This window comes from Tasmannia lanceolata, unplaced genomic scaffold (genome assembly GCF_043159265.1).
Source record: "Tasmannia lanceolata isolate RefF3 unplaced genomic scaffold, GAP_Taslan_0.1 ptg000005l, whole genome shotgun sequence".
In the NCBI taxonomy this organism is placed as follows: domain Eukaryota; kingdom Viridiplantae; phylum Streptophyta; class Magnoliopsida; order Canellales; family Winteraceae; genus Tasmannia; species Tasmannia lanceolata.
In genome coordinates this window covers 10002316-10020650 of record NW_027518682.1, presented here as the reverse complement: position 1 = coordinate 10020650, position 18335 = coordinate 10002316, and the positions used below count along the sequence as shown (strand labels likewise).

The 18335-nt window shown below is 37.9% G+C and overlaps 1 protein-coding gene across 2 annotated transcripts in view; it reads left to right on the top strand.

Annotated features, from left to right (window-relative positions):
- KEA5 (K+ efflux antiporter 5) overlaps positions 1-17531 on the top strand; it is a 30522-nt gene extending 12991 nt beyond the window's left edge. Inside the window, exons 11-21 of one of the 2 annotated variants that reach the window (XM_077379473.1) lie at positions 31-108; positions 231-319; positions 663-759; positions 4020-4073; positions 4797-4892; positions 8797-8985; positions 9080-9157; positions 10573-10617; positions 10746-10841; positions 17121-17180; positions 17326-17531. In XM_077379473.1, the coding sequence (XP_077235588.1) occupies positions 31-108; positions 231-319; positions 663-759; positions 4020-4073; positions 4797-4892; positions 8797-8985; positions 9080-9157; positions 10573-10617; positions 10746-10841; positions 17121-17177 (879 nt within the window). In that variant the 3' untranslated portion in view covers positions 17178-17180; positions 17326-17531. Of the gene's footprint in view, positions 1-30; positions 109-230; positions 320-662; positions 760-4019; positions 4074-4796; positions 4893-8796; positions 8986-9079; positions 9158-10572; positions 10618-10745; positions 10842-16233; positions 16595-17120; positions 17181-17325 lie in introns of those variants that run through there. The other variant, XM_077379474.1, reaches the window with a different exon arrangement.
- The last annotated feature ends 804 nt before the right edge of the window (positions 17532-18335 follow it).

Genomic DNA, 18335 nt, shown 5'->3' with positions numbered 1-18335 from the left:
GAGTTTATTTCATCTCCCTTTGTTTGCTAGGTTTCTAAATTTTTGGTGGAAAGGAGTAGTACGAATGCTCTTCATGGACAAGTCACCATTGGGACCCTCATTCTTCAGGTTTAGCTTGAAGCTTTAAGTATTGGCACACCATTTTACAATTTATTATCTGAAGTATATTAAGCTGCAAAGCTTGAATGTGGTAGCTTTATCTTATTTTCCCTTATCGTGGGTTATTGCAGGATTGTGCCGTTGGTTTATTATTTGCTCTGATTCCAGTATTGGGTGGCAATAGTGGAATTTTTCTGGGAATAATGTCCATGGCAAAGTTGTAAGTTCTTTTTTACTTTCTCCTTTTTTGTGTAATTAATTGGATATTTAGTTGCTTCAATAATATAGACGCATTTATCATTTTCAAAAAAAAATATAGATGCATTTATAATTCTTTGCCATTGTTTGTATGCAATCCTTTGCGAGTTGGTTTGTCATAGCTTTGTGGCGGTACAACTTATGTTTTGAAATTAATATATAGATAATATCTCAAATTGGTTTTATTTTCTCACGACGCTTTGACTTTTAGCCTTCGTAGACACATGGCCCATACTGTTGATCTCTTTGGAAGTCCAACCTATAAATTTTACTAATAATCTTGTTTATGCTTTGAAAATCAACAGGTTGCTGGTGTTGTCCATGTTCCTTACTGTGGTATCTATATTGTCTTGGTCTTTCGTTCCCCGGTTCTTGAAGCTAATGATACAATTATCGTCTCAAGTGAGTGATTCCCAAAGCCTCAATTTATATTATTTTTGATATCCTGATTTTATTTTTTGATACCAATGGAGAATATTTTAAAACTAGAATTATTGTGTTGGGTTGTTATTGTGATCCTGTGGTTTGTCTTGTTTTGCTTCTACTGCTAATAAAGATGTGAATGATGGCATTTCAAGAACTTTTGTGAGACACAGGATGTCCAGCTGTGGCAATTTTGTTCTGAAATCTCTTTCATGAGTCGAGTGTGAGGTGACCTGTTGAAGTCCCTTGCTTCTTGATTTTGTAGCATTCGCTTCTTTACATACATGATTATTATACCCATAAGCGGCATCTCCTTTTTATTTTATGGTTCTTTGAATCTAGATAAAGGCTATTCTGTTATAGGTTGTTTTTACCAGTGTACATTGTTATGGGGAGTGCCAACCGGTTTTCATGGGTACCACATACAGTTTGCTTTCCCAATGATAGGTTTGAGACGGTGGTTTTGGCATAGGTATAAAGTTTTCAAATGTCCCTAAACAGTGTTAAGAGATCTATTTTAGGTATCTTACCGTTCTTTGTTTTGCATAGGTATAAAGTTTTCAATAGAGAACAAGGGATATAATAATTGACCTATGGTTTGTTTATGTTTGCTCTTGTGTTTTTGCTTACATTGTTATGGGGAGTGTCAAGCGGTTTTTATGGATACAAAGCAGTGTTTCAAAAATGCAGATGCGGGTTAAAACATAGCCAAAGTGTATCCTAGTTGACTCGGCACAAAGCGGTTGGGTACCCGGTTGACACTGCTGAGTGTTTGGTTGACGTGGTCATAAATCGGTACTCCGGGGGAGTCGATGTTGATGCGGGGTAGTTTTGAAACTATGGTACAAACAGTTTGACTTCAAGGCTGCCTTCCCAAGGAGAGTTTTGAGAGGGTTGTTTTGGCATAGGTATACTGTATAACGTTTTCAAATATTCCCCAACAGTTTAAGAGATATAATTTCAGGACTTTTTATACGGTGTAAGCCCTTATAGTCCAGTATTTTTCAAAAAGTACTGTACGGCTTACACCATAGGATGATCCAAACCGTCCATTTGATGGGCCAAACGTAAATACGTTGTGCCCCAAAAATCATTTCCTTTGGATTATCCCAACCCTCCGATCTATAGAGATCATCCTATGGAAATGATTTTTTGGGCACAACCTATTTACGTTTTGGCCCATCAAATGGACGGTTTGGATCATCCTATGGTGTAAGCCGCACAACACTTTTTGAAAAATACTGGACTATACAGGCTTAGACTATATAAAATCTCCTATTTTAAGTAGGTTACTGTTCTTTGTTTTGGCCCAAGTATAAAGTTTCAATAGAGAACTAGGGATACCATAAGAGACATGTGGTTTGTTTATGTTTGCTCTTGCATTTTGGAGAAAAAAGGAAAACTCCAAACAAACGTCTTGTTGCCGTGCTCCCTTTATATGTTCGAATGTTTGGATCCATCTCTAATTGCAGCAGGTGGTTTCAGGGTGAACACATTGATTCGTATTGGAGAATCTAATGTTTGGAAGGGAAGCTCGTGGTAGGTAGAGTGAGTGGATTGAATTCCCTGACCTGACATTTGTGCCAGAAGATGGTCAACTGAAGGATCTTGTGATGTGTTTAGCTGCAAATCTAGAAGTGTCTCGATTGTTCTTGAACTTAACATTGTGTGTACCGTCCATCTTTCTCCGTGAGATCTCCTACCCATTGCTGATGAGAATCCATTCAAGTTTGAATTTTTTGGATCGTGAGTTAGAATCTATCAAATCAAATGATATAATTAATGCATTAGGTCGAACTATATTTTTGGGTCTATGAACATCGACGAGGTTGATGGAGGATTAGATCCAAATTATTAGGTGGAGCCGTGTAATTACATATCCGATTGGGGGTATTTTAGACATGGTGACCCTAGTGACACATATATTACATGTTATGAGAGGGAGAACCATTCTACTCTTCTTTTTTCTCTCCATCTCTTCTATTCTTCTCTTTTCTCCTTCTCTCTAATGGAATTTCGAATATGTCCCTTTCCTGAAAAAGCAAAATGGAGGCAGAAGGAAGAGAGAAATGAGAGAGGGAGTTAAATAACAAGCAGCATAAAAGCCCTCAACCAGCTATCGAACTCAACAAGTTGAGAGGGAATGCTCTGTTTCGTCCCAGCGGTCCCTTGGGAAACTGACATGCCTGCCTTTCTCCTCACACCTGACTTCCTTCAACGCTTCTTATCAAACCCATCTCTCAACTTAAACACCCCCTCCCCCAACATTAAAAAAAAAAGAAGAAAACACCACCACAACCCCTACCCAAACAAGCCACTGAATCAACATGCATTAGTGACGACATTATTTGGATAAAAATATCTTTTTAATAAAATGACCAACATACCCCTGATTTTGTAAACATGTCAATTTTAGGAGGGTTGTTCGGAACAGCCTCGATATCCCTGTGTCTTCATTTCTCATATTATTTTACCAGCAACTGATTTGGATCAGATTTTTTGTGAAACATTTGATTTCTTTTATGTTGGTTGTCTTCCCCTCAAATTTCTACTAAAGCAATTTTGGCTGACAATCTGGGACATACAGATAGTGAAGAATTGATATCCTATAGAAATCCCGTGCATCATAACGTGATGCCCACGTATTTAATGCATGGGTGAATCATCAATCTGGACTACTCATTTGGTGACATCTGCCATGGATTGCCCGTGGCCCGAGAATAGCTGTGGTCAGTTGAGTCCATGCATCCAACCAATGGATTTTTCTGCATTGAATGTGCGTGGTTGCTCTTATGTTGAGTCGTTGACTGTCCATTTACAGGCGCTTGATTGTATGGTTGGGATCATCTAACCATAGAGATTTTTGGGCCATGGGAAATCCAAGGCTTGGCCAGTCTACCAGGTGGATGGTCCATTTACAGGCACTTGTTTGTATGGTGGGATCATCCAATCATTGAGATTTTTGGGCCATGAGAAATTCAGGCTTGACCAGCCTACCAGGTGGATGGTCTAGATCAGTCGACGATGGGTAGGATGGTCATGGCATCATATTCTGATGCATCAAAGTTGTAATGAGTCATTCTTCTTTATTAGTTGCATTTGTATCTAAATAGTAATGTTTTTTATTTCTCATGTTCTGTTGATTTGAAGGGCGTTTTTTCAACTTTCTTGAAGCTTTTGTAAGCTATAGCATGGTTTGAATGTCACTTTAATAGCTCTGAGTTTTTTTTCTTCCACAGACAAATGAACTTTATCAACTAGCTTCAGTGGCTTTCTGCTTATTATTGGCTTGGGTAAGCACTTCCTTTTCCATTTTTCAAGGTTAAGTGTTCTATTATCTTGGGTAAGCACTTTTCCATTTTTCAAGGTTAAGTGTTCTATTATCTTGCGGCAAATTTTGTTGTCTCTGTGCTGTATCGTTTGATTATTGTTCTTTACTGCTTTTAATAGGATTTTCTTCTTACTGATAAATGGGGAATGCAAATATTCGCTCCATTTATATGTTTTATATTTATTTTTTATGAGTCTTGTTATTTGCATATTTTGCAAGACTTCTAGAATGTCATCTTGCCTGCAGAGCAAGTTCACTAGCTCTATTTTATTTGTACGGTGCAAATGTGGAATGAGTGAGACATATTTAAGCCACCATATTTGTAATTCAATTTCTCAAGATAGCATATGAGCTTGAATGTTGACTCAGTTTTACCTTGGTCATGTTGTTGTCCATTGTTGAGGTTTCCCTATCAATTCAATCAAAAACCCTTTGACTCGCCCAAATCAACTCCCTTTTACATTGGCCAAGTTCTCATCCAACTCTGAGTATTGAAACACTACTTGGAACCCTACTAAATTACGGAATAAGAAATTTTAGAAATCATATTTCTCCTCATATCCATATCAGCTTGAAGCTAAGATAATCGGTGTATTACATGTCATGAGTTGTCTGCTTTGGGCTGCAGCATGATGTTCTTGTTCACTGGTCTAATCCTTTGTTGTCTATGCTATTATTTCTGCAGTGCAGTGATAAGCTGGGCTTAAGTCTTGAGCTGGGGTCATTTGCTGCTGGAGTTATGATATCAACCACTGACTTTGCTCAACATACCTTAGAGCAGGTAGTCTTCGTCGCTGATATTTTTTGAGCTATATCATTTATGTTGATCTATTTAGTTACAGGTTTCAGCAATTTTTGTTTTTTTTTGCATATTCCTTTTGAATTTTGATGGGAACTAACTAATGGAATTGTGGGTGTGAGCATGCAATGGATCCTTGATGTTTTCATGTCACAAGCAAGTTGTCAATCAGATATCGTCAAGTCAATAGATTAGCATCGTTGGAGAGTTGTATAGATTAGCAGCCCAATGGGGAAACTACAGCATCCTTGGATAGTTTTATAGATTAGCTGCCCAAGGAGGAAAACTAAGGGAAGGAAATCTAACTAGAAGTAAATCTGATGCTTTATTTGGAAATCTGTACACCCCTAGCCTATCCAAAATCTTTCTTATCGCAAATCTGATGCTTTATTTGGAAAGGTGCAGCCTGCTATCATGGATTTAGCATATGGTTACCCTTTTACCTATTCTATATCCCTACCTATTTGATAGGTCTGGAGCAAACTTTTTACCTATCAGTTGATTAGTTATCTTGAGGTGACATTCTCTCAGACTCCTTAGCCTCACCTGTGCTGCTTGTCCGCGGAAAAGTTTTTTTTGTTGCGTTGTCGTTGACTCGTCCCCAATAGCCCTTCATCTCCTTAGCATCACGTGGGTCATACTCATACAAATATAAAGCAGTTTGATATATCATGGCATCGTCATGTTATTATTTCTTGGAAAATCTCCATGGACAATTTTTTAATAGTGTGAGAATGACGAGATTGTAAAAATGCTTGGTGGTAGCTATCATCTGTAACTCTCATTAACTCTACTGCGTGTAAGTAGTAACTTTGCAGGATATGTTTACTCGGATCTCATGAACCTATATATATCAATACTTGCATTTACTCATCAAAAAAAAAAAAACTTGCATTTTCCAGTTCACTAATGAAAATTCATCTTAGTGGTTCATTAACGCCATAGCATCTCATTTCAATGCATTCATTCCAAGAATAACCACATTTACGAACTATTCAACGCCTGTCAAATCCACTAATCGTAAAAAACTTATTACAACTAGGCAGTAGTGTAAAGGTATACATAATGACATATTTGTAATATTGTTTCATACTTGTAAAGCACTTATACATACTCATTAATGAAGGGAAGAGGCCCTAATAATGTTTTGGGCTCTCTACACAAATTGCCTGACATATTTGTAATATTGTTTCATACTTGTAAAGCACTTATACATACTCATTAATGAAGGGAAGAGGCCCTAATAATGTTTTGGGCTCTCTACACAAATTGCCTGACATATTTGTAATATTGTTTCATACTTGTAAAGCACTTATACATACTCATTAATGAAGGGAAGTGGCCCTAATAATGTTTTGGGCTCTCTACACAAATTGCCTCCACTTCTCCTTCGTGAAAACATCCTCCCTCTTCCCCAGTTATTCCTCCCTGCCTTCTATCGGATCTGAGGCCTCATACAAGTGTTTTGGCCCCCCATTCGCCAGCAGAAAGCCTTAGACTAATTGACATCACCATCCACGGTGTTTGTCATCCATAAGATCCACTAGCACCGCCATTTTTGTGTTGGCTTTCAATCTCTATATTCAAACACCACCTTAATTAAGGACCTCTAGAATCAACCATTAGTAAGTCAAAAAGTTGGTGAAAATGCCAAAATGGAAGTATTTTGATGTATTCTAGGTTTCCTTGCTCAACCTTTGAAAAGACCACATATTATGAACACCACTTGGTTAGTCGTTTTCTTTGACAGGTAGGTATGAAGTTTGAACCCCTAGCTTCAATGTCATACCCTTGAGGTCATCACCACCAGGAGAAATGCTCAACTATAATCTGCTATTTTACGATGGTTAACTAAGTGCGCTTCCTTTTAAGAGGGGTTAAACAAATTGTTGGGAATGTTGGCCACTCTAATTACAGTGGAATAATAATCAAACTAAATTGAAGCATCACTAAAAAAAGAAGTGGACTTATGTGACTCACTGAAGGTTATGATATTTTTGGTGTAGATAGATTATAGATATTCAAGGCACAGACATTTGTTGTATGGTAAATCAACTCCATGTCGTAAAGCCAGTATAAGCCCAAGTTTCCTTACATAAAGAGAAGATGGAATTCAAAAATCACCTTTAACAGATGTGTTAGGTGCTTTATATTTGTACAATCTCCCCCGAAGTCATTTTGCCTATTTGTGGTTCAAGTTTTCATTTTCTTTAAGCTTGATCACCACTCACCAGATCCTGCTTCCACCTTAAGCTAACATTTGGATTCTCCAAATGATCCGGGAGAATCCAAATTTGTATCAGAGCTTTTCTCGGTGTGATCCTGCATCACATGGGTAAATGATGATGGGACATCTGGGTGGAACTGATCCAACTCCTCATTTCATGAGGATAAACTAGATAATTCGAGCAAGACTGTCAAGGTGATTTCGAATCCAACATATTGAGAATGGTTTGCTGTAGATCAATCTCTCATTGAATGGCACGATGTAACCCTCAAGCTGGAGATACTCTAACAAGTCCTAAAAGTTAAAGAGTGCAAAACATCTCTGGGAAAAACTTAAAAAAAAAAAAAGGATCTCTGGAACTTTCTTCAAATCTAATTTTCTCAAATCTCACAATCTAAAGTAATACGTATGCGTAGGGAATTATTAAAATGTCAACGAGGGTCATCCACCATTAGTGAATTTTTTTGGCAAAGTGAAGAATATTTGTGATGAATTGGCATTGGTTGGAGAATCTATTTGTGGTTTCCATCATGCCCAAACCACACATACCCTCCTTATCAGAGTTGCACCCTCTCCTTCAGTATGAGAGCATATTTTGCAACGTAGGATAAGTCAAGAATTTCAGAGGACATGGAGGAAGTAGGATAAGTCAAGAATTTCAGAGGACATGGAGGAAGTAAACTGATCTTCTTCTGAGAAGACTTCTGTTAAGAGGTTCGACCATGAAAATTCAAGAATCAAAATCTTTCTTTGGGAGGATTCTTTCCTGGAAACTTTATAATGTGAATTCAAAATCAATTAAAGAGTACACTTGATGGAAATTATTTTTCTGAAAAGGGTATTATTCCTATAGAATGGGATGAAACTTTCTCTCGAGATATGAATAGAGATGAAGAATTATGCTACAAAATCTTCTTTCTCCGAAGAAATCATAACCTGTAAATAGAGATGAAGAATTATGCTACAAAATCTAGTTTGTGCGGAGGACATTTGAGAAAATTCTCTGTTTTTTCTCCATTGTAAATTGTTATTTTATGAAGAACATCTTGATGAATAATTAGAGGTGTTTCTGTTATTTTAATGAATAATCAGAGGTGTTTCTGTTATTTTAATGAGTGTAAAGTCCTGAGCAATTTATAAAACCTCTTCAAGAAGCAATCGTAATAATTATCATGCGTGTCGCTTTCATGCATGAAAAACAAGTTTTTAGCGAATGGTGTTAGCTCAGGGATCTTGTGGATATACTCTTTGTTAAGCTACCAAAATTTTCGGTTTCTTCTATATAATGCTATTTAGTGTTGCCTGTCTTCGTTGTTGAGACATCATTTGACACCTTTTATCTAACATAACGTAACATGCACAATTCCTTGTGTTAGAGTGTGCTGTGTGTATTATGTGAATGGCATGGCATGGATACCCAAGGTTTAGTGGTATTTTCCATAAGCATTTACTTCCCCTGTGCTCCTGTAAATATGTAGCCGTACTGTTTGTGCTCTTCATTCATGTCCTGCCGTTGAGGTGAAGATGTAGAATCTAGTTGTCATATTCAGACTGGATTCAAGCATGAATTTTACCTACTCTACCCCTATAATCCTATTTGTTTGACATGTGAAAGTGAGAGATGCATCCCTTCCAATTTGTTGCTCTTATACATTGCAGGTGGAACCAATCCGTAACTTATTTGCAGCACTCTTCCTTTCTAGCATTGGAATGCTTATACACGTACAGTTCTTATGGAGTCACGTTGATATATTGCTTGCATCTGTCATTCTGGTCATAGTAGTTAAGACAGCTGTGACCACTATCGTGGTCAAGGCCTTTGGATACAGTATCAGGACTTCATTCCTTGTAAGTTCTTCTGAAAAACCATGTGTTACACATTATTTGTATAAGGTAAAAACCATTGTAGATTGATGAATTATTGGTTTTTTGTGCCTCAAAGGTGGGCGTGTCATTAGCCCAGATTGGAGAATTTGCATTTGTTCTCCTTAGCCGCGCATCAAATCTTCATCTTGTTGAGGTGATTTCTCTCTTGCATTATGTATCTATGATGCATTTATGTTTCGTGCCTTCGGAAGGTGTTTATGAGAATCTTTATTCCCCGCATCCTCCCCATACGTTGATGAAATCTCGGATGTTCTACTTGTGCTTAATATATAAAAAGTAGGAATAACCAACCTTACTCCTGCTAGTTTTTGGACTACATATTCTTGTAATAGATGTTAATACCAATCTCATAGTTTCAAAACTCTTTGATGCATGGAAAAGCCATATGATGTTATAACTTGTTGGTATTGGTCTTTGATTTATTACCACTATTTTACCTTGTTTGAAATGAGATTTAGTGAATGATTTGAATTCATATACTTACTCTGTGTTAAAACGTCAGAAAAAAGCTTATGGTTGTGTTTGGATTTATGAACTGAGAGAAATATAAAACAAGGTTCTGAGAATTGACAATAAGGGCACGTTTGGCTGCCAGGACTTGTTTTTCATGATAAATTGGAGTCCAAGTGGAGATGAGTTTGAAGTCAGCTAAAAATCAGGAAACAAAATTCCGAAAATAGTGTCTCCAGTGACGAGAAGTTGCTAAAAATCTGGAAACAAAAAACTCTACCCAAAACCGGATCGACCTTTTCCGGTTTTTAGCAACTTCTCGCCGGAGGAGACACTAGTTTCGGGATTTTGGTTCCTGATTTTTAGCCGACTTCACCCTCATCTCCACTTTAGAGACTCCGATTTATCATGAAAAACAATTCCTGGAAGCCAAACATGCCCTGAATGAAAAATGCGATCTGGGCATAATGAAAAGTGCATGCAGCTTTGTTACTGTGTTTTTCTCATAAAAACAACTGGTGAAGTTTTCTTTGACTACAAAATCCACACGAAATATGTTAGTAACTTTTTTGGTCAGGTTTTTGTGAGTGATTTTACTCTACCTTCAATATCTTAAATTTTATATATGGAACATGAGTTGGAGACTGATCATTCCTTGATTAGCTGAAACTCAGATATATAGCCTGCCATATAAAGTGGCACATGTGTTGGCTGATTGGGACAGTTGATCTGTTGGGTCAATCTGCCCTTGATCCAAAGTCATATTTCCCTTATAAAGTTTAGCATTGATTTGTTAACGCCTTGATCAAGTTGATGATAGCACTGCGTGACAATGGACTATGTCCCACTATATCACCAGGTGACGGCCCATCTTGGTCCTGGTCAGAGGCTAGTCTTGTATCAGCTTTCTTTATAAGTACTTCACCAGTACCATAATCTCTGTATTAAAACACAATGTTATTTTCGCTGCTTGGCTTCTCATCTTAGTTCAACTTGGCTTAACATGAAAAGGCCAATCCCCCACTACTGCTACTTTATTTCTTGTTTGCTAAGACTACTGTTTGAGTATGGTCTATTTACTTGAATTTTGTTATTCAGGGGAAAATGTATATTCTTCTTTTGGGGACAACAGCTCTCAGTCTGGTAAGTTTGTTTCCCATGGGAACACCATTATTAGAATGGCCCATTTCAAAAAAAAAAAAAAAACTATTATTAGAATCGGTCTTAGTTTTCAGTGTTCTCCATCATGAAATCTCTTCCAAATTCTGTAGGTAACAACTCCTCTCATGTTCAAACTGATACCTGCTTTAATGCACCTGGGTGTTCTTATGCACTGGTTTCCTTCTGAGAGCGGCCCGCAGAATGAGGTGCGCTCATTTCGTTCCATTGTAATTTCGCGCATTTCTTTCCACCGTAATTATTCATGAATTATTTTGACTAGAAGTTTGATATTTTTTATATCTTTCCTTTCAATTTTGTCTCAAAATATATGCTTGCGAGGGCTAGTTTTGGTTTTATGGCTAAGATTTAGGGTATGCTCACGAGTATTATTTTTGGTTTTATGGCTGGGATTTAGGGTCTTTGTCATTTGGCCTTTTATCTTTATAAAGAAAGCAATATGTATTGGTAACCGATTGCAGCGTTTTCCTGTCAGGCTCCATTTCTTTCGATGTAAAAAAGGACGTAGTTTAACTTCTCCTCAAATCAGATGATCGTATGGCACATGCCTTGTTGACTTGTTCTTGTCAATTACAATCTCAAAGGCCTCCTTGATTAGGTCATAATGAAAAAAATCTCACTGATAGAACCATTCAAAAATAAAAAAATAAAAAATCTCATTGATAGGGTGATCAAAGGTTCGAGTCACGGACACAACCTCTCTGCAAAGCAGGGGTAAGGCTGTGTACATCTAGCCCTCCCAAGACCCCACAATGGCGGGAACCTTGTGCATTGGGCCTCCCTTTTTTCTTTAATTGATAGGGTGATAGTTTTTTGTTGTATATTATATTTTTTGAAACTGTCTGTTGTATATTATATATTATATTTTTATGTAAATCTAGTGGGACTACTGGTCCCCATTGTAATTTTGCTGGTATGAATATATTTGTCAATTTTCAAAAAAAATATTATATATAATAGGGATAGGGGATAAAGGTGCAAAATCCCAACATCTCTCTAAGCAAAAGAAAAAACCATCGTGCATCATTTGAGTGCGTCACAGAAATTTGATGAAGCATTTTAGAATGGAGGGGGATTGGTACTGCGATAACTGTGCTTATTAGAACTTCAAATGGAGGCGGTATTGTCGTTGGGAAAAACAACACAGTTGGAAATCTGTACCTGAAATTACTCCCCCAAACTCATGGAGGTGGGTAAAGAAAAGAAACGTGAAGAGAGCTCAAAATGGGAGACTAGATGATTGGTGCTGCCCCTCCTGTAAATATCTTAATTTTAGTTCGAGAGACAAGTGCCGGAGATGTCGTATGGAATTACAGGACATGACTCAACCTTTAGGTAGAGAACCTAATAGTCTGGGTCTCGAATCGGACTCTACAGAAGATGTTCGCTGGCCTGCCTCGGGGACAATCTCTTTACTCTCTTGGGAGGATACTCCGGCCCTCTCTATATCCGGAAAAGAGGTGGAATCAAGACTATCTTCACTTAGAAGTTGCTTAATTGGGAAAATAAAAGATACATGTGAGACTCTTCATGATCTATGGCTGTGGGGAATCTCCCCCTCCTATCATGCCCATGTCTTCTATCAAAAGACGAAGTCTTATTTATCTTTGATTCGGATGGAGAGGCTAAAGGGATCTTGGACAAAGGCGATGATGGGTCGAATGATCAACTCTATTCCCTCCTCCCATGGCATACATATTTCTCTCCAGGGTTGGAGGAATTTTGGGTTAAGTTCTATGGTATTCCTCTTCATGTATGGGCCTCATCAACAGTTCAAGCTCTAGGTAATCTTTTTGGTCGCGTACTAGAAGTAAAAATGGAAGGGAACCACAACTAGTGTATGACCTTCGTATTTGCTAAAATTCTTGCTCCGTGGTGGAAGTCCTTGCCATCATCTATTCAAGTTCAGATTTCTGGTCAAAACTATACTATTGGCATTGAATCTCTGGACAGTAGGGGTTCAACGATTCTGAGCAGGATTCCACCCCAATCAGCTCCTACCCCCTTGAACCTTGGTACTCAGAACCAGGAAAAGCTTACGGTGGCATTGGAATGTCTGCCCGTTCTTACACCGGAACATCTTGGCCGAGGGGCGTTGGACCCTCTGGGCTTACCCCATCGAGTTCAAATTTCTAGTCTTCCGCCTTGCCCGTCAGTCAACCCTGGTACGGGGATAGGGTTGGAGGTAAAGGGACCACTGTTGAAGAACTGCCTGGGGCATGTCAGTCCTTTTCGCTCCTGGTCAAGGAAAGGACGTTTTGTAGAGAGAAGGAAATATTTAGGTACTGTGAGAAAGGGGACTACCTTATCTCTTACAGAAAGTTGTAAATCTACATTTGGGTGTGCAAGGAAATTCCAGCCAAAAGTGGCTGTCACAGATTTTCGTAGGGGATCCTTGCTCAGGGCAAAGGAAACAGTAGGGCCCTCCTTAGATACAATTCCAGAAATAGTAGAAGCATCAATCTCAAAAAATGAAAGTTTTGGTAAGACCGCCCTGCAACTTAGTGTCCTCGTCTCTTGTGGATGAGGGGTTCTCTAATCAGGTTTGGTTTTTGGTTTTGAGCGGGGGGGGGTGCGGGGGTTTTAAATTCCATTGAAGTACTGAGTATAGATACGGTATACTTGTAGTCTTTAATTTTTGTAGTGTGAGAAAAGAAATGGGATACTCATGATTGGCTCGTTGCTCAAGTAAGATACAGAAATATCTTAGAATTTAGAATACCCAAAGGGAAGGAAAGCTTAAATCTAGTCTCCTCGGGGTTGGTGCTTGAGATGACAAGTGTCCTTGTGCAAAGTCATTAACCTGACAAGCCTTGCTGGGAAAGAAACCTAAGATCGTAATAGTTGTTTTTTTCGAGAGAAGTCGTGGGCCCAAGGATACGAAGCTTAGGGCGGTTTTAGTTTACTTTATTAATATAAGGGGTAACAAGGCTAAGAATATTCGGTCTGTTGTTGGTATCCCTCAGAAAAGGTAAGTAAAACTTAGTGTTTAAGAGAATGGCTTCTTCTCTATCTTCTTCGAACTCTCTAACTTATAAGAGACTACAGAGGGAGTCTCCTGATTGCACGGAGTGGTTCCAGCACCACCGGTGGGCCCGTGATTTGAAATACAGTGTTGAAAAAGCCTTGGTGGAAGCTCCCACCATCCCTAAACTAGTTAAAGGAATTATTAAGTGGCAATGGAAGCTCTTTCAGGATGATTATAGGCTTGTTGCGGAAGAGTTTTCCCCATTAACAAGTACTTATAATATAAAGGATACATGTATACCGGTTTATAAATTGCCTTTTTCCGAGGTTGTCTGGTCTATGTGAACAATTTGAGACAGATAGAATGGGAGGCGAAGCGAATTCTTTGCATGCGCAAAATATCAAAATTGATAGCAATTCGGATGAATCCAGTGGAAGAGGTCCCATACCCGCAATTTGCTTCGGAATTTTTCTCAAAAGATATGGAATTGGAATTAGACATCGGGATCCTATTGATGGAACTGAGCACCTGTGTGTGAAAGTTTTGAGCCTAATTAGTTTTGGTACTTTGATAAAAAGGCTGTGATAGATGGCTTTGGGTAGCTGGAAATTAGTTTCTGATTGGATGGAGAAATCTGAAAGATGGCAAGGAAGTAGAATGAGATGTTAGGAAGTTCTTGGGATCTCAGTTTTGGTTTTATAGAATGAGATTATTGGGTAATAGGTTACATGAAGGAGGCTTTATGGAATTTTGGTTTCGGTTTTGGAAAAGAAGGTGAATTGGAAACTCTCGATGATGGGCGAAGTATTGTATTTAAAACTTAGACTTCTATACTGACAAAAATGGTTTTATAAATATGTGGGTGAAATAGTACACGCAACTGGGCTATACAATGTTAATTTCAGGCAAGCTACAATTAAGAAGTTAATCCTGGACTTCGGATGCTTGAGACTACTTGTGGGGGTTGGTGTTCAAGAAAACTTGTGGAGGATTTAATATTTTATGTTTCTGGCTCTTGAGGATTCAGGGTATGCCCTGAACTACCCGATCTGATGCTATGTAACGACACGTGGGACTCCTGGTCCCTATTGTAACCTTCATAGTATCAATGAAATATGTCAACTTAAAAAAAAAAAAATTATATATAACAGGAAAGCTTCTGGACCCCAAGGTTATTTGAAACATTATAAATGTGAAGTTCCTTTAACTATTAAATACCCTATAATTTTAAATTTTCTTCAGATATTAATTATATTAGAATGTAAATTTCTCTATAACTATTAAATGCCTTAGATATAAATTTCTTTATAGCTATTAAATACCTCTACTTTTGAACTCGGGCTCTATTTTACCTCATAGAAATGTAGTAATAAAAGCGTGTATTTTCGCATGAACAATTTTCGTGCATATCTCACACCATTTTCTTGTAATAGATTGTATTGTGTGCATGTTTGGCAGCCCTGAATTTTTTGCATGATTTTTTTTCCCTTTGATCTGATTTGCCCATATGACCGCTTCCCTTTCTTGCATCCAGTGGAGCAAATTCTGGGCAGATTCCAATCTCCCATCCACAAGATCAACTCTTATTCGATCGAGTAAAGACTGAGCAACCTTCAACCCTTCCAATTTGCACATACCCCATAATCATTGAATTCCAAGAGATTAAATTCTTCTCATCGAAGGTTATCTGCTCGAAGAGTTCACGCGTTAATTCCGTCTTTCCATGCTTAAACTTATCCATCATCGAGACCCAAGATACCAAGTCTCTTTCAGGCATTCTACCGAATCCCTGAGAAGAATATTCCATGAGCCGACATCAGCAATAAAAACATGCGAAAGAGTTCTACAACAAAACATCTGACCAGTAACTCACTCTTCCCCACAGGACTGGAGTCTTAAGCAGGCTTTGAGAACTCAAGAGAAGGAGATCTGTCCAGGCAGATGCCATTAACTAGGATGTGGGAGAAGAGAAAGATGGCTTGTTTGAGGTCATGGCCGCGAGATTGAATTTAACAAGGTGATGGCGATGGAAAGAAGAGAAGTTAATAATGATTTTGGTTCTTGAAGACTTGTGTCTGAAAGTCCAGTAGTTCCGATTCCAGCATGGATAAGTGGGTCCCTACCTAGGTATAGGATCAAAACTTGCCTCTGAAGTGTTAGGTACCTAACCAATAGGGCAAAAGCTCCAAGACTGATGGAACGCATTAGGCTAGGCCCTTTAAACTTGTCCCATACCAAGCCGAGTCCCACCTAGTTCCATAGATAGGTAGGTCGCCACTTGGGATCGTGACACTTGAGAAAAAAATTACATAAAATAGTTAACAGAACTAGAAAAAATCTGCCCTAATTTTATGAAAAAAATGTCACTGGCTTAAAAGAAAAATACACTTTCCATTTCTTAGGCATTTTGCCATAATTTTTTTAAATTTAAGCTTTTGTTACTGTTCTCTTTTGTCTTCCAGAATGTGATGAATTATCATTTCATTCTCCCAAGTCCCAATAACAGCTAATTTGTCGAGAAATGTTTCTCTGACTAAAAAACTAGCCCAAGAGTGTGTGATCTTAGTGTCTAAGGTCTGAGCTTACACTCATTTCATTGCATATGTTTTCAGGAGAGAGCTTCCATGCTTGAAGCCCACAATCGATTGCTCTGACCTTCCTCCAGGGGCGCTCTCTCCTGATTTGGATGGTTGTATTGGAAGGGAATTCTCTGACCTCATAAAATGTAGTCAGAGTATTTTGCCCTCTAACCCAAAGCAACACTTTTTGACTCGCAAAGCAGAAGATTCAATTCCACCCACTGTGATAGAGAAGTGGTATTGGCATAACTTATTATAGTTTGTAAATATGATTTTTTTCTGAACAGATGATATTATTTCTCGCTAATCTGTTGCGAAGTATGTAAATGACTCCAGTCCAGTATCAACCTGAATTGAATGGTAATGAAGATATGGCCACTTTTCCATTGATCAATTGGCTAACTTATTCCACAACATTGTGCGTTCTTCTCTCTATTTCTCTCCTCCTGGGAATTTGGCCAACATTGTACACATGAATTTGAATGTAATGAAAATATAAAATTAAAGGTGCAATAATTAAAAGGGTGGTAGTCTTAGATAAAATGTTCTCCGTTTCAGGTCTTATGTCCTTGTTGCATGGTTGGATGATCTCGACCAGAGTTAGCAAAAGACTGCTTTAAACAGCATTTTGTGGGGCTGACCTTTAACAAAACATTTTGAATTGAGTAAAAAAATCTGCCATTTTAGGAAAATGTTTGAAATAAGTTTTTGACTGATCAAATCCAGTTTTCATAGGCGTAAAATCTCATATGTACTCAAATTTTTTATCCTTTCTTTTGAAGACAAAAATTTATTAAACCCATTTTATTCATTGAATGTATTTTTTTTATTCTCATTTCTGGTTATTTAACTTTTCTTTAGGCAAATGATATAGGCACACCCATATTTTGCACTAATTCAACTTCTTGTATATGCTTTAGCCAGCTGTGACTGCTGTCAGCTTTTTGGAAAATGTAACAGCTCGGTTAAGCATATAGAAGGTGAGTTAGCGTCTATTATCAAAACATGGTTGTGCTTATATCATTTACATTTTTTAATTATTATTTTTTTCACCTGGCATCATGCTTTGCTAGCTATGAGTTCGACTATTTGATTGGTTTTTACCATGGATGGGCCTTCATACAGAATTCATACGTGATGGGTCAACTTTATTAGGGGGTGATAGTTGGAGAAAGAGTTTTCTTTTGAATGGTTCTTATTCAATAGCCAATTATTTCCTCAATCATATGGTTAGGATTGATAGATGAGCGTGATTTTTCTTAATTGGGTCACCACATTCATGATTTGTATCTTCTGAGTCTGACTGTATACCATCAAAATAACACTTTCTAAAGATCAATTATTAATGTAAAATTAAGATAAATTGAGGAGTTACTACATATACAATCATGAGTAATCTGAGAAGAAAATATGAGGCAAAATAATAAGTGGCGAAAACCCTTAATGCGCTTATACAACAATAATGGCTCCCATAAAACATTCCTAACGATCAGATTAAGAAGCCTCCCAGGAAATGTTGACAAAGTTTCTTCAACCCAAGGTGGTGACATACTGACATTCTTATCATGGCTCTGTGCTGGTTTGATAGCTTGTCCTGTAGCAACCATTCCCTGGCAGAGCAGATTATTTGCAGTAGGCAGGGCAGAAGAGGTATGGACGTTTCTGCCTTGTCTAATTTCTACAACTTATTTTCAGTAACACCAAGTGCATAAAGAAATGCACCCAACTTACACATACAATCCATTTGCCCTTTATTTCTGCGATGGCCAACATGGATGAGAGAGAAATATAGGGTGGATGCATTGAACTTTGAACACTTGGATCAGAAAGAGATAAAAGGGTTGAGCGTGAAGGTAATGAATGAGATATTGGCAAGATACATATACAAATATTATATGGGATCTGCGATTCACATGTTATGTTTCGCAAATAAGGAGGCGAAATTCATATGTATGGGGGAATCATATCTTGCACTATATTTCATTTATTAGAAAATTTTCTGGAGAAGTTCAAAAAGGCTACTACTATTCCCACTACAATGTTTAGATGATAGAACGAACTCAACTAGTTTGGAAAAAAAAGACTGAAACTTAAGTTATGACGCGTGGGCAAGAAGACACTGAAGTGGGCTCGAA